The sequence below is a fragment of the Meriones unguiculatus genome, chromosome 19, assembly GCF_030254825.1.
Source record: "Meriones unguiculatus strain TT.TT164.6M chromosome 19, Bangor_MerUng_6.1, whole genome shotgun sequence".
Classification (NCBI taxonomy): domain Eukaryota; kingdom Metazoa; phylum Chordata; class Mammalia; order Rodentia; family Muridae; genus Meriones; species Meriones unguiculatus.
In genome coordinates, this window is record NC_083366.1 from 13,955,552 (window position 1) to 13,971,174 (window position 15,623).

The 15,623-nt window shown below is 44.1% G+C and overlaps 1 protein-coding gene across 7 annotated transcripts in view; it reads left to right on the forward strand.

The window, feature by feature from the left end:
* Positions 1 to 15,623, forward strand: part of Dclre1c (DNA cross-link repair 1C) — a 30,218-nt gene that overhangs the window by 7,212 nt on the left and 7,383 nt on the right. For 2 of the 7 annotated variants that reach the window (XM_060372692.1, XM_060372691.1), the window contains 8 exons: positions 435 to 494; positions 3,256 to 3,357; positions 4,244 to 4,316; positions 4,494 to 4,634; positions 7,758 to 7,859; positions 11,210 to 11,346; positions 11,860 to 11,914; positions 15,308 to 15,396. In XM_060372692.1, coding sequence (XP_060228675.1) covers positions 478 to 494; positions 3,256 to 3,357; positions 4,244 to 4,316; positions 4,494 to 4,634; positions 7,758 to 7,859; positions 11,210 to 11,346; positions 11,860 to 11,914; positions 15,308 to 15,396 — 716 coding nt within the window. In that variant the 5' untranslated portion in view covers positions 435 to 477. Of the gene's footprint in view, positions 1 to 434; positions 495 to 2,707; positions 2,764 to 3,255; positions 3,358 to 4,243; positions 4,317 to 4,493; positions 4,635 to 7,757; positions 7,860 to 9,083; positions 9,179 to 11,209; positions 11,347 to 11,859; positions 11,915 to 12,969; positions 13,088 to 15,307; positions 15,397 to 15,623 lie in introns of those variants that run through there. The other 5 variants (XR_009587706.1, XM_021647490.2, XR_009587707.1 and 2 more) reach the window with 5 other exon arrangements.

A 15,623-nucleotide genomic window follows, 5' to 3' on the forward strand; every position in this document is an offset into this window, starting at 1 on the left:
CATACACACGTGAAAAAAGACAAAGTTATGGAAAATCCCTTCAAAACAGCTCAAGCCCAGGGGGATTCATGGTGCATCATGAATAAGATGCTTTTCATCTGTCAATGTGCTATTTTAACATTTGTCCCTGGTTACTAGTCTTTGTGTGTGTGTGTGTGTGTGTGTGTGTGTGTGTGTGTGTGTGTGTATTCACAGTATGTATTCTGAGTATGTGTATCCCAAGTGTGTGTATCTGTATTGAGTGTGTGTATGCTAAGTGAATGTGTGTACGCGCTGTGTGTGTTTGCTGAGCCTGTAAGCTGAAGCTTTGTGGATGCTAAGTGCTATACCACTGAGCTGCAAGCCCAGCTCAATGAAAGTATCTTTGTTAATTATACTGAAATCAGAATATATGCATGAAATCAGAGATGTTTCTTTGCTTACTCTCTTTTCAGATAGCAATTGAAATTGACACTCCTACCCAGATACCTTTAGTTGATGAGGCATCCGGTGAGGTAACTATATAATAAATATTTTTTCTCTTAGTGTGGAAATGGTTATTTAACTTTCTTTTTAATTTAGAACGCTCATTTATTCATAATTTATGAATGAAGTAAATTTGTAGAAAAACATCTACATTTGTGTTTTGATCTCTGTCCTACGTTCTCTCACTGTGGGCCAGGGCTCTGTCACTGTGGCCGGATGCTCTCACTGTGGGATGCTGTCACTGTGGGATGCTCTCACTGTGGGATGTTCTCACTGTGGGATGCTTTCACTGTGAGGTGCTCTGTCTCTGTGGGCCAGGGTGTTCTCACTGTGCCTGGGAGGCTCTCACTGTGGGATGCTCTGGCACTGTTCCCTGGATGCTCTCACTGTGGGCTCTCAACAATAGACTGGCATTTTCTCACCGTGAGTGATAGTTACCATGTTCAGGTGTCCTCACACTGGGAGAAGTAAAACAGTTCCCCTCTAAGGGCACTAATCTATTTACTGGGAGGTTAATTTCAAGTGATCCTTGATTAACTTCCCTAGGGTTACCATTTTAACCTCAAGCTTCAGCAGGCAGTGCCGTCCAGTCATCGAGTGCTGACAGTATTTCCAACATTACAAGGATTAAATTTGGCATAGTTATTTATTTTTGCCCAAATTATTTCTTTTTAGTTTTATATGCTCATGATGAGAAGGTTGTTTGTTAATATTACACAATGTCATTATCACATTTATGAAGTTTCTTATTTGAAGCAAATTCAAGTAGAATGGCTATCTCCTTTTTCAATTAGTTTAATTCAAAATAACATCTCTGCCCAGGTGAATAAAATTTATTTTTTCATCCTTAAATTTAGCGCTAGTAGTTTATAGATGTATTATTTTCAAATGTAAATAAGACTACAGATCTGTATTAAACAAAACAAGGCAAACCCCCATTTAAACAACATCAAAGACTCAGAGGGGTTTTACTGTTTTCTGGCAGCTACGGTTAGCAGTCTGTTATAGTGTCATCATGTGTGGCTTCTCTGTGTGGAACTCTGAGGGTCCTCCGTGTGTGTGCCCATGATCAGAAGAGAGGTGGCCTTTATATGTTTCTCCTTAGGAGAAGGTCACAAGCATTCTTCAGCATTTCACCCTGGTAGAGCCAGGTTTAGGTGAGGATTAAAACTGGGAGACATGGAGGGACAGTGGGAGAGCAGTCCTGAATCTTTGCAAGTATGACTTGGGAGGGAGAGATGTTAGTGACCTTGTCACTTACAGATGCTTCCTCCAAGCCCAGGCATGAGTTCAGTGGCAAAGCAAGTTCTTGGGAGTGATCTTGCTGTGCCATTGCTTAAGTATCTTGTCCAGCCCTAACTGGCAGACCCCTGTTGAAGGGGTCCTGCAGGAGGAGTAGCACAAGAAGTGGGTGAGGAGTTATTACTAAACAGTGAGTCACTGCAGATAGAGCTCTGTCCCCTCCTGTAGAGGGCTGGAGAGTCAGTGGTACCCAACAGGCTCTGTCCTAAAGGGACGATACCATGTACAATGAGATGAGCTGGGACCAGTCTTCACCTAGTCCTCTTTTCTTTTAATAGTGGCATTATTTTAATATTCATTGTCACACAATTCACCCATTTGAAGACCTGGCAGTTCTAATGTACTCATGGAGCTATCTGTACACCAGCACAGTCAGATTTGTTTGTTTGTTTGTTTGTTTTGGTGAGTATTTTCATTACCCAGAAACTCAGTACCTGTTACAGGCCCTCCTCTCCCTTCCTGGCACAGTCTCTGGCAACTACCATTTTCCTTCTGTCTTTTTGGACCTGCCTATCTGTGGGATTATTATACATCATGTAACTTTTTTCTCAGTGTTTTCTCAGAGGCATCCATGTGTATGGATGGCATTCATGTATAGACACTTATCTTTATGGACAGATAGTATTTATTTCATGGATGGTGTGGACAAACCACATGCTGATATCCATTCATTGGTTGCTAGGTATTTTGAAGTGTTTCCACTTTGGGGCTAGAGTGAGTGATTCTGCACTGAACATCCATGAACAAATGTTTGTGTGGACATTCTCCTGAGTATGCACCTAGAAGTGGAGGAAGGTCCTATCATAGCTCTTTCTAAGGGAGTAGAGAAGGGTTCCACTTATGCCAGAGTTTGGAGAGTGAGGGACTTGTATATTCTGTGAGTTTAGCCGGCCCCTAACAATAACTTCTGTTACTGTTGTTTTCTTTATTTTCTTTTTAGAAGGAAGAGGTTGTTGTGACTCTGTTACCAGCCGGTCACTGCCCGGGATCAGTTATGTAAGGGGGCCCATCTGTTTACATTTCTGTCTATGTAAATACATGTTCTATTTGTAGAGATAACTTTTAAGGTCTAAAGGTAGTATGTGTGCAGAGACAGATGCTCTTTCTGGCAGTGTCTTTCATCTTTATCTCATAGTTGAGCTTGGGAAACTGCAATAAAGACCACAGGGAATGTGGCTTTCTCAGTGCCTTAATTGTATTTCTCCTGTGACTTTGGAGTGTCCTATCACCTGTGTTTTTCCTCCCTGAAATGGAATGATTTGAGTGTATATACGAAGTGCTAGACTCTCATAGGCTGTCCCCAGTAGGGTTCAGCACCATTCCCATCCTGATGTTTTGTCGTATTTGATTGTAGTTATTTTTTGCTATTCCTGGGAAAGGTGGCAGTTACTCGGACTTAGCACCTCACTATAAGGGTTCATGTCTGAACTTTGCTTGCTTTCTTAGGACTTTGTGATTTGAAGTCACTGAGATCCACTTATTTTTCAGGTTTTTATTTCAGGGAAGGAATGGAACTGTCCTATACACAGGAGACTTCAGACTGGCGAAAGGAGAAGCTTCCAGAATGGAGCTTCTGCACTCTGGGGGCAGGTATAGGGCCGCCTGTGATTCTTGGCTGTGTAGTTTGAATATACATGTATGGGTACGTGTGCATGAGTAGTATATGAGTATGTGTGTATGAACATGTCTCCATCATTTCAAGGTTCTGTTGGCTTAGAAATTAACTTGATTACAAAAGTTGTAATAAAGCCAGGTGGTGGTGTACACCTTTAATCTCAGCACTTGGGAGGCAAGTGGATCTCTGAGTTCGAGAACAGCCAGGGCTACACAGAGAAAACCTGCCAAAACAAAACAAAACAAAACCTTGTAATAGTAGAGCACATTTCTCTCATGCAGTGTTCTGTACACTGATTGGAATGGAATGATGAGGACATGAATTGATAGAGGTCACTGGATCGGGCATGCAAAAATCAAGAGTTTTAAATTTTATGTGTGTGTGTGTATGACAGACAGAGAGAGAGAGAGAGGAGAGGAGAGGAGAGGAGAGGAGAGGAGAGGAGAGGAGAGGAGAGGAGAGGAGAGGAGAGGAGAGGAGAGGAGGGAGGGAGGGAGGGAGGGAGGGAGGGAGGGAGGGGAGGGGAGGGGAGGGAAGGAGAGGGGAGGAGAGGAGAAGAGAAGAGAGGAGAGGAGAGGATAATTTCTGGGAGTCAGTTTTCCTCTCACCACATGGGCCTAGAGACTGAACTCAGGCTGTCAGGCATGGTGAAAGTGCCTTTACCCACCAAGGTAAAGGATCATTTCTCTGATCCAAAAATCTTCTTTATTTTATTGTATGGAAATTGTTTTCCAGTAACATTAATGAACGAGATATTTGAAAGTGGAATGGAACACCCTCAAAAATAACTGAGGGTCTGCATCATTTTATATACAGTTATCCCGTGAAATGGCTAACGCTGTTTAATTTCCTTCTTTTCAGAGTAAAAGACATCCAAAGTGTATATTTGGACACCACTTTCTGTGACCCAAGGTTTTACCAAATTCCAAGTCGTGTATGTTTGCCTGGGGTGACGGGTCTGCCCGGGGTGACCAGTCTGCCTGGACTGTGGCCACCTGTCTTGTTGGGAGGGTGTAGTTGCCCCTTTGGGTATCGTTACCTCTGAATGTTGAAGAGCCTAGAAAAAGTTTATGTGAGTTTCTTCAAAATATCCAATTTTGTTGGTGTCTAGGAGGAGTGCTTAAAGGGGATTTTGGAGCTGGTTCGAAGTTGGGTCACTCGGAGTCCAAACCACGTCGTGTGGCTGAACTGTAAAGCAGCTTACGGCTACGAGTATTTATTCACCAACCTGAGTGAGGAGCTAGGAATCCAGGTACGGGAGCAGGGAATTCCTTCCCTGTCCTCTCCTCCCACAAGTAACTGAAAACGGGTGGGTGGGAGCAGTTTGCCAAGACACAGCTGCATCAGAGGCCGGCCCCTCAGAGCTCACCTCATCTCTACAGGTACATGTCCTCAGTGCCCCAGAGGCAAAAAGTGTGGGTTATGAAGTAAATAGAACAATTGGGATCAGTATCAAAAGTAAACTTGAACCAGGTGATATATGGTAATTGTTGGCAGTTAAGTCTTATCAGTGAAAATTTATTTAGGGGGTTGGAAATACACGTATACACATGTTATGTATGTATGTATGTATATTTCTCTGTGGCTGTGTGCTGACCAGATTGTTATGGAAATCGTACTTCCTGCTTTGGGTCATGGTCCACAGCACATGAAGAACCTTGTCCTGGATCTGGTCAATGTTGGGAGTTCCCACTTGTCCCTTTTATTCTTACTTTTTCTAATTATTTATTTATTATTTATATAGTATTCTGCCTCCATGTGTGCCTGCATGCCAGAAGGGAGCACCAGATCTCACTATAGATGGTTATGAACCACCATGTGGTTGCTGGGAATTGAATTCAGGACCTTTGGAAGAGCAGCCAGTGTTCTTAACCTCTGAGCCATCTCTCCAGCCCTCACTTGTCCCTTTTAGCTGTTTCCTTCACAGGTGCTTGATGCTGGACTCTCAGGCCAGAGTGGAAGGGCCTGGAGTATGGTGGCTGTTGAGCTAACACCCCTCCGCCTTCCCAGGCACAGAGAGGTGTCTGCCACTTTTGTCTCTAAGAGAAGATGGATTTAAAATAATTGCGCTGAATGAAATGAAACATTGGGGCCAGTTGGACACTTTCAGTTGTGTAGTGTGTCTTTTTTAAATTGTGTACTTCTAAATGGAGAGCCACAGCTAACAGATCTGTACTCAGATCTTAGCAGCGCCTCAGCAATGTTTAAGTTACTTTGTTTGTCAAGGATGTGTCTTATTGGCAGAGCACTCACTCTGCACGCATGGGCCCTGCTTTCTGTCCCCAGCACCAGAAAAAAAAAAAAATAGGTAGTTTTTCTGTGTTTGAAATTATAAAATTCTTCCCTTCTCTCTGCCTGTTCTTCCTTTCAAAGTCTCTATTTCTGTAAGTCCTATTTTTGCCAAATATTTTTGATACAAAGTTGTTATTCATTTTGAGAAGGATTTTTTTTTTTAATTTTGGGATTACTCTGCCTATGATTTGATGTTAAAATGGCTTTTTAAGCAGGGCGGTGATGGTACACGCCTTTATATATATCCTTTTGAATTAAAATCACAGAACACACACACTTCTACAAATACGTGTACTTATCTTTATTACCTGTCTTTTAATTTTTTTTTTTTTTTTTTTTTTTTGCCTTGTCTCTGTAATCTATAAAGGAGGCAACTGTTTGCCTCCCCTAAAATTGTGGTATAATTTCAGGGGTGTATGAAGAGAGGAGGCTACTGCTCTGAGCCCCAGGGGAAGAAGCCAGGGCCAGAGGTGGGCTTTAGGGAGAGCATTTGATGGTGACCCCAATTTCTTTAAGTCCCTTTGCCAAAGATGGGGACAATTATAGATCAGGGGTTCACAAAGAGAAAATGGTGAGGTTTTCAGCTGAGGTACCTCAGGGCTAATCTGCAACTACCTTTCCAGCCATACCCATGAGGCCTCTCTTCATGCAGCTCACTTTGTCTCTTTCCCGTTTTCCTTAGAGAGTCTGGACTCATCATTACTTCTTTCTTCATTTTTATCTTTTTTGGTTCCAAGTGCTGGTTTCTTTCTTTCTTTCTTTCTTTTTTTCTTTCTTTCTTTCTTTCTTTCTTTCTTTCTTTCTTTCTTTCTTTCTTTCTTTCTTCTTTCTTTCCCTTCCTCCCTCCCTCCCTCCCTCCTTCCTCCTTCCTTTCTTCTTCCCTCTTTCCCTTCCTCCCTCCCTCCCTCCCTCCCTCCCTCCTTCCTTCCTTCCTTCTTTTCTTTCTTTCCAGAGTCTCCCATTGACCTGGAATTTAGTAGGTAGCCTGGCTGGCAGGCAAGGCCCAGAGATCTACCTGGCTCACCTCTCACAGTGGAGTCACAAGTGCAGGCCACCACAATTTTTGTTTGTTTTTTGCAAGAGTTCTGGGGATTAAACTTAATTTCTTATACTTGCAAGTCGAATTTCACTGGCTGCTTCATCTCCTCCAATCTCTTATCTTTCCTGTATATTGGTCATAAGTAAATCAGTTGTAAGCCACACAATAATTTAAGCAGTTGTGCTTGGTTCTTTCTGCAGCACGGCATGGTGTCAGTCAACACAGCAAGAGGACAGTTATTCTAGTTTGTTTGTTAGTGTCACACCAACATGAAAATGCTACTATTTTAATTTTGTTTCATGATCCTGATATCGGTTTAGGCTAATCCCATCTGCTTTGAAAAACCCAGAAGATAAGCTTTGAGTAAAGCTGACATAACTGGTTTTAATGCTTTAAACTGTTATTAGCTTTACATTTCTCAAGAGCAGCCAGGTTTGCATATTTGTCTTTCTGTGTCTTTCTCTCCTTTTTGCCCAGTGAAGGTATGTGTGGCACAGTGATCCAGGCCCCAGCTTCATACTGTGCCAGCCGTCCTGTGTGGCACACGGCATGCCTTTAAAGTGGGTTATACTTTGTTGGGTAATGCACACACAGGGTGCTTGTAGAGGTCAGAGGACAGCTTTGGAGAGTTGACTCTTCTTCCTCCTTTACTCGGGGTCTGGGCATTGAGTGCAGGTCACCAGACTCATGGTACATGGTGACCTTACCCACTGACCCATCTCAGCAACCCACTGGGAGATTCTTGACTGCCTCTGTCTGTCTGTTCTCTGCCGTATTACTAGGGTTTAGAATTGACATCAGTAGATGCATCATCAATACAAACCAAGTGATTCTTGAAGGACAGGATTCTTAACATAACCATGTACAGCCTGTGAGCCTAGTGACATCCTGGCAGGGTGTTAGCAGGCACGGGAGTAGTCCAGGACTAGTCTATGAGAGAGATTATCCAGTAGCTGAAAAGTCTCCCCCGGAGACTGGCGCCAGAGCTGGCAGTTCTTAGGAACTCCTTTCAAACAGTGTGCTTCCATCTGCTGTTATGCACAGGTTCATGTGGACAAGCCGCACATGTTTAGAAATATGCCTGATATCCTCCACCACCTCACAACAGACCGAAACACCCAGATCCACGCCTGCCGCCACCCAAAGGTACTGGGAAACGCCTGTCCTATCATCTGTGGGGCCTGAGAGACTGAGATCAAGAAGGCAGTCCAGAAATTCTCTCCCAAGCCTCTTTGTGATCCTAGGCTGTTAGCTGGAGGTCATGCAGCTTTTGTGTATTCCATGAGCGTGTACTTCATAATGAGTAACAGACACAGCCTCATGCATTTTTGATATAAAATTGATTCCTGTGCATGAGAATGAAAATTTACTTATAATGAACTAGTAATTTTGCTAGCTTATAATTTAAGCAAATTATTAATTCTTTGAGAATTTCATACAATGTATTTTAGTCAGATTTACCCTCAACTCCTCTCAGGTCACCTCCATTGCCCTACTCATCCATCTGCATGTGCCCTGTTACCTTTATCTGTTTGTTTTAATTACCCACAGAGTTCAGTTTGTGCTGCCCATATGTTCCTGGGTGTGGGACCGCCCACAGGTCCCACTGACCTGCCGGGGGCCATACCCTTTAAAGTGACTCTCGATCTTGCAGAAGCCATCGGCTATCCATAGCTTCTCAGGAGTGGGGCCTCATGAACACCACTCCACTCTGTTCAAATGTTGACTGGCTTGCTGTTGTGCAGAGAACCACAGTTGCAGCGAGTTCACGTGTGCAACAGTTCTGTGACAGGTCTAGACCACAATTTGGCTCCTGTCACCCACAACCTCTGGCTCTCTGTCTTTCTGTGCCCACGTCCACAGTGGTCCCTGAGCTTCGGGGTGGGGATGTGATACAGACGTCTCATGTGTGGTTAAGTTCTACTCACAAGCTTCTCTGTGCTTCAACCAGTTCTGGATTTTTGTGTTAACCACTGTCCACTGGGCACTGAAGCTTCTCTGATGAGTCTGAGAGCTACTGGTCCACGGCTAGAGAGATGCTCCCGTGGAGACCAGTTTGGTGTTATGTCCAGAACATGTTTAAGCAGATATGTTCTCAGTGTGTTACTATTTGTTTCTGAGGTTTAAAGTATGTGTATACTGTGAACTACGTTTTTATTCTCCTCACCTAAAGTAAATGTGTAGACGTAACCTCCTTCCAGCTTCAAAGGAGTTACCTTGTTGGTGCATTTCCCAGTGCTTCCAGTCATTTGATGCTCACTGTTAACTTTTCTTTGTAGTTCTACCATGAGGTCACTAAATGCCAGGCTACCATTTTGCCTTTGCCTTTGACATTTTTTCCCCTTTGATAATGTCTTTTTTTTCTTACAGGTTCATACATGTATACAATGTATTTATTTATTTTGGTTTTTCTGAGACCAGGTTTCTCTGTGCCTGCTTCTGCCTCCCAAGTGCTGGGATTAAAGGTGTGTACCACCACTAACTGGCTTACAATGTATTTTTTTTTTGTAAGATTATTTATTTACTTTATGCATATGAGTGCTCTATCTGCATGTAACCTGCATGCCAGAAGAGGGCATCAGATCCCAGTATAGAAAGTTGTGAGCCACTGTGTGGTTGCCAGGAATTGAGCTCAGGACCTCTGGAAGAGCAGCCAGTGCTCTTAGCTGCGGAGCCATCTCTCAGCCCTGACCATGTGTTTTACTCCCAATGTCTTCTCCTCCTCTCCTCTGCCCTGATTTGTAAACTCAGAAGAGCTTAATCTGTCATTTAATTAAGAGAATTAAACTAGTTACTTTCAAATTACAATTATGAGCCTGATCACAATTTTTCCCTAAAATTTGAACTGTCTCAGCACAGAACTTTTTATATGTAGAGCACTGTTGTGATAGCAGCATTGTTCCATCTGCCCAAATCCTTAGGCACAGTGTATGAAAATACATTTTCTCAGCTGGGCGGTGCTCATGCATGCCTTTAATCCCAGCACTCGGGAGGCAGAGGCAGGCGGATCTCTGTGAGTTTGAGGCCAGCCTGGTCTACAAAAGGAGTCCAGGACAGCCAGGACTGTTACACAGAGAAACCCTGTCTTGGAAAACAAACAAAACAACAACAACAAAAATGACAGCAAGAAAGAAAGAAAGAAAGAAAGAAAGAAAGAAAGAAAGAAAGAAAGAAAGAAAGAAAGGAAATACATTGTCTCACCAACAACATGTAATGTTCAAATAGAAGCTGTTTTGAGGGAGCTGCACATCAGAAGGGCTGGAGAGATGGCTCCGTGGTAAAGAGCTCCTGTTGCTCTTTCAGAGGGCCTGAGTTTGGTTCCTAGCTCCCAACTGCCTATTAATTCATCTCCAGGGATCCAATGCCATCTGCAGACTTCTTTGGGCACCCACACACATGTATGTATACATATGCTCACATACACAAATCTAAATAAAAATAATTTTTTTTCCAATAAGAGAGCTGCACATTAGAAACTATTCCTGGTGATAGGTAGGGTACATTTTCTAACTGGTGTGCATGTATTTAGTCATACGTAGCTACACATCTAGTAGACTCTTGGATGGCTAAAAGAATGTATAAAATGATAAACTGGGAGCCCTGGCATCGTGGGCTGGTTGGGGCTATTGTAGCATAGGCTAGGCTAGAACTTGCAATACTCTTGCCTGTTTCCCAAGTGTCATTGTTGGATTTTAAACTTGGGGCAAATGACTGCGATGCCTACTTTACATATCAAATTGGAGCTGGCTGCCAGGTTCTCCCTGCATCCCTCAGTTCCTCAGTTACAGGGCCCTTCTGGCTGGTACACCCCACCCCCTACCCTGAACTCTCCAGCCGGGGACCTAGGCTGCTCTTCCCTGTATCATCCACCTTGGTTACCCACTCTCTTTGAACCTTCTGGCTGCTGTACCTGGCTCTGCTGCTCACCCCTCTTTCCATATGACCCAGTTCAGTCTAGTCATGTCCACTCTGGATGTCCCTGCCACTGGCTTTTCTCTCCTACATGTCTCTAATAACCTTCTCCTCCATCATACCTAGGAGCACGCATATTTTCTTTCCTTTTTATTTCCTTTTTTTTTTTTTTTTCATTCAGACATGTGCCACCTCACCCAGCCCAAAGAGCAACTTGCTTTTCTGATTTTCTTCTTTGAGAGTCTTCACTGTAGACAGGGTCAGGCTGCTATCGTCCAGGCTGGGCTCAACCTCATGCCATGTGCCTCCTCCCTGAACCTGAGGACTTTCTTGATACAAACCTCAGTGTTTTGCATCTCTTTCCTCATAGTGAGGATGGTAAAGCCTGCGGGCCAGGCTGTCTGTAGACTGTTTCTCAGTTTGGAATAACCTGCTGCCTTTCTTGTGTCTTCATTGTTTTCAAGCTTAGAAAGTCATCTGCAGCTGCCTTTGAGATCCAGTCTACGAACAGCCTTTTTGGAAATATGTAACTGCAGTTTGAAACATGTGTGGTTTTTGGTTTTGTTTGTTCGTTTTGTTTTCAGGCAGAAGAGTATTTCCAGTGGAATAAATTACCGTGTGGGATCAATTCCAAAGCTAAAGCTGCACTCCACACAATCAGCATCAAGCCGTCTACCATGTGGTTTGGAGAGAGAAGCAGGAAAACAGATGTGATCGTGAGGTGAGGCAGCAGCCCTGGGTCTTCTGAGATTCAGGTGAAATGCTGGATTTAGTGTATTTAAACATGGGTCAGCAGAAGCCCAAGGAGAGGGTGTGTTCTAATTGTGGGAAATATCTTTTTCACTTAAACACTTTTTAAAATGAAGGTATGTTTCTTCCAAACTATGGCAGTACATCAGCTGGTCTATGTAGGGGCGTCCTCTGTGAGAGATAGGATGGCTGGCCTCTGAAGGCATCTGAGGGCTTTGCTATATATCACAGACTGGTATTGCAAAGAATGGAAGCGCCTAACAGTGAGGCACCTCCACAGTGACCCTCATTCCTTATAGGACTTCCTTGACTAGCCTGTTTAGAATGTCTACAGCAGGTTTCCACATCTGGAAGAGTTGACTCCTGCCCCAAGCAGTAGTTTCTGACAGCCTTGTGGTATCACCAAACAGTGTAGGTGTAAGTTCAACCCTATGACGTCACTTAGTTTTGCTAAGTGTCCTTTCGTGTTCTGCTTTCCCCTTAGGACTGGAGAGAGCTCGTACAGAGCTTGTTTTTCTTTTCACTCCTCCTACAGTGAGGTAAGAGGATTTGTCAACTCCTAACTTATCTGCAGCCTTTGTGGCTGATCACCATGGGGCAGGGGACATGCGTGTAGGTGTACATGCACATGTGGGGGGGGTGAGTGGTGTAGATGCGCATATGTGTGAGGCCAGAGGAGAACCTCAGGCGTCATCCTCAGGAAGGCCATCCCACTCTTCTGCAGTAGGGACTCTCATTGACTTGGAGCTCACCAGTTAGGCTAGGCTGTCTAAGATTACAAGTGTGTACCACTATGCCCAGCATTTTTACATGGTCCTGGGTATCAAAATCAGATCCTCATATGTGCAAGGCAGGCACTTTACTGACTGAACCATCTCCACAACCCTCCTTTCACTATTTTCTAAAAATGGTTTCTTTTTTTAATATTTTTTAATTTTAATTTTTTTCCACAATTTATTCTTTATATTAGACGTTCCCTCCCTCAACTCCTTCCAGTCCCATCTTTCCCTTCTCCCCCACCATCCCTTTCCCCTAGTCCAATGAAAGGGGTAGTTCTCCTCCTCTGCTATCTGCCCATAGCTTATCAAGTCTCATCAGGACTGCCTGGTCCTCTTCCTCTGTGGCCTGGCAAGATTGTGTCTCCAGGGGTAAGTTCATGACAAAGGCAGCACCTACTCCCCTTACTTGGGGACCCACATGGAGACTGAGCTGTCAGTCAGCTACATCTGAGCAGGGGTCTAGGTCCTCTCTGTGTATGGTCCTTGATTGGTGGATCAGTCCCTGCAGGACCCCATCAGCTCAAATTTTTTAGCTTTGTTAGTGGAGACTCTATGGGGCTCCTGTCCCTTCCCTGTCTTTCTAGTCCCCTCCCTCTTCTTCCATAATACTCCCTGTGCCCAGCCCAAAATTTGGCTGTGAGTTTTAGCATCTGTTTCTATCCCCTTGGGTGGAGCCTTTCAGAGGACCTCTGTAGTAGTCTCCCATCCTGTTTCCTCTCTTCCACTGGTTCTCACTTGTGCATTCCATATTTCTGTGTTTGCCTGCTCAGTACAGTTTACCCAGAACCCCAGCATCTCTTTTTATTGGACTTTAGGTATCCTTTGCAGTGGGGCAGAAGATGATGAAAAGTTGAATCACTTGACATGCACATTGTCAACTCCTATCAAACAGGATAATAGTCTATGTCCTTGTTTTAGCTCAAATTTAAACAGGTACTCTTTACATGATCTACAAGTAATTGTGTGTGCGTGCGTGTGTAGATGGCATGTAGTCATCCTGCTAAAGTCTTTTTTAGTTCCTGAGCATGGGAAGGCTGTGCTGTGTCTCCCAGGAAGAATACATATGCTAGATATGCTTTGTTCAGACTTGAGTTACAGTGCTAACCACTGTGAACCGAGTATTAAATAATCAGCATAAGGTGAAGTATCTGTGCACAGGCAGAACAGAAGGATTATGGTAGGAGAAGCAACAAACACAACTTTTTGAAAGCTCCATAAATGACACAGGATAGTTTGTATACTAATTTAAAAAGTAATTTTTAAAAAGATAGGACTATGCATCAATTGGCTGAAAATGATGTTGCCTGAGGTTCTCTGTAATTTTATCCTCATTTTGCCCCTGGGGACAGTGATTCAGTGTTCATTCATTCATTGTGCATGATGCCATATAGAAATCACTGGAACAAGGTTTGAGAGTATTGATGTACTATGTTCAGGCAAGTGTTTGGTGCTGGGTCACCTTGGATGATGGAGAGAGGGTGTTTCTCTATTGGATGTCTTTTGTGGCCACATCATCAAGGACTACTAAATCACTTTTGGCGTAGGCTAGGCCTTCCTCTGTCAGTTGTCCATTTGAAGTCTCGGCTTTCTGCTGGCTGGACCTGATTGATTCTTTAAGTCCAGCAGGAGGTGGGTAGGGCAAGTAATGGCTTTTGTTTGCATGTTTCCCTAAGGGTATAGGAGGCTGCTTGTGTATTTATGCCATAAAGGAAGAACCTAGCTGCAGTCCTGACTGAGATCGCGGCTTACCGAGGTTTGCTTGGGTTGTAGAGCTCTCGAGGGGCAAGTGACAGAGTTTCTCTGTTTAGCATTCTGAACATGGAAAAAAAATCAAGATACTTGTGAATGTTTTAAACTGTGATTGTTTAGAATTGTTAGGAAAGGGGTTTGTATTTGTAGTATCTCATGTCACACACACACACACACACACACACACACACACACACGGTCTTGTCCTGGAGCACTTCCTACCACTTGTAAGCCTCTTGTCAGAGTTCACACAACCTGCACTGGCTAGCCTCCTTTCTTGGGAAGCTCTTCTTGTTTCAGTCTTGTGTGTGCTCCTATTCCGCATCCACCTTTGTGTGAACACCTGTCACCTTAGCATCCGGTGTTCCAGAGTTTATAGTAAGGGACCGTTTCTCTGTCACTGAGACAAGTGCTCAGAGGCAGGGTGTCCTGAGCTGCCTGCTCGGAGTGAAATGGGCTGCAGTGTTCACTGCTGGGCCTGCCCTTACTCCGTCTGGGCTCCGTTAGAAAAGTGCTCTCGCATCTAGGCCTGACTGCATTGTTTCCCTTAGTGACTACAATCTAGGTTGTAAGAGGCAGAAGAGTTTAGTGTCTTTCTAGGGTGGTGACAACTGTGTGCTGTTTGACTCTATGCGAACAGGCCGTAGAACAAATCAAGTAATCTCCATGATGCAGTTGCCTTGGTAACGACAGTATGGAAAGACCTTGTTTTCGTGTGTGTGTGTGTGTGTGTGTGTGTGTGTGTGTGTGTGTGTGTGTGTGGCCACTACTCAGCTGTATTCTAACTCACGTGGAAGAAGTTGGCCAGATGTAGGCGACTGGCCGTGGACAAAGAAATGATGTGATATTGTAGAAAGACACAATCTTTAGATCCATTTCTCACGAACTAAAAGTCTTTCTATGGAGCAGGAACCCAAACAAAGTTCACATGTGCAAGTTCCCAAACCCCAACATAGCCCAGTGCTGGGAGGGTTCATGGAAGTGAGGCCTAGGTACTACATGTGTCTTTTGCTCAGCAGGCCCCCAGGGGTCGCATTTTCATATAAATGTAGCTTCATGCTTTGTGCATACTTGCCCGCCATTAACCCCCGTCTGTTCTCACTATATACTATTAAATCTAGTTCCCACATAGAAAACAGACCAGACCATCATTCCATATTTCTCTCCTGATCCTCTTGTTCCTCCCTCCCTCCCTCCCTCCCTCCCCACACCTTTCCTTGTCTGCTTTTCTGTCATGTGTCTGTACATGGATGTGCCTGGCGTGTGTCTGTATGTTACCTCTCCACTCAGTCACCTGTAGACAGGTGTGTAGCCTGGTTCTGTCTATGTACTGGTAACTATGACTAGACTAACCCCTCAATTTCCCATCATGGAGATGGCGTGTGTGTCTTCTATTCCTTCTAGATTAAAGATTTTTTGAGATACATCTGTCCAGTGAATGCATATCCAAACGTCGTTCCCATAGGCCTCACTGTGGACAAGGTCATGGACGTGTGAGTAGTTGTTTGGGGGCCCGTGTTGCTATTGGTGGTCCTGGCTGGGAGGCATGGGGTGCTCTGCCTGAAAGCTTGCATTCCCTTTATTTCCATTTCTTCCCCGTCATTTCTAGGGGGCAGAATGTGTGGGTAATGTCAGTTTGCCCTGGGTGGGATCCTGTCCACCAATTATTTGAAATATGAATTTGGCCAGGTCACTTCAGAACCAATCGTATCTAACCAGC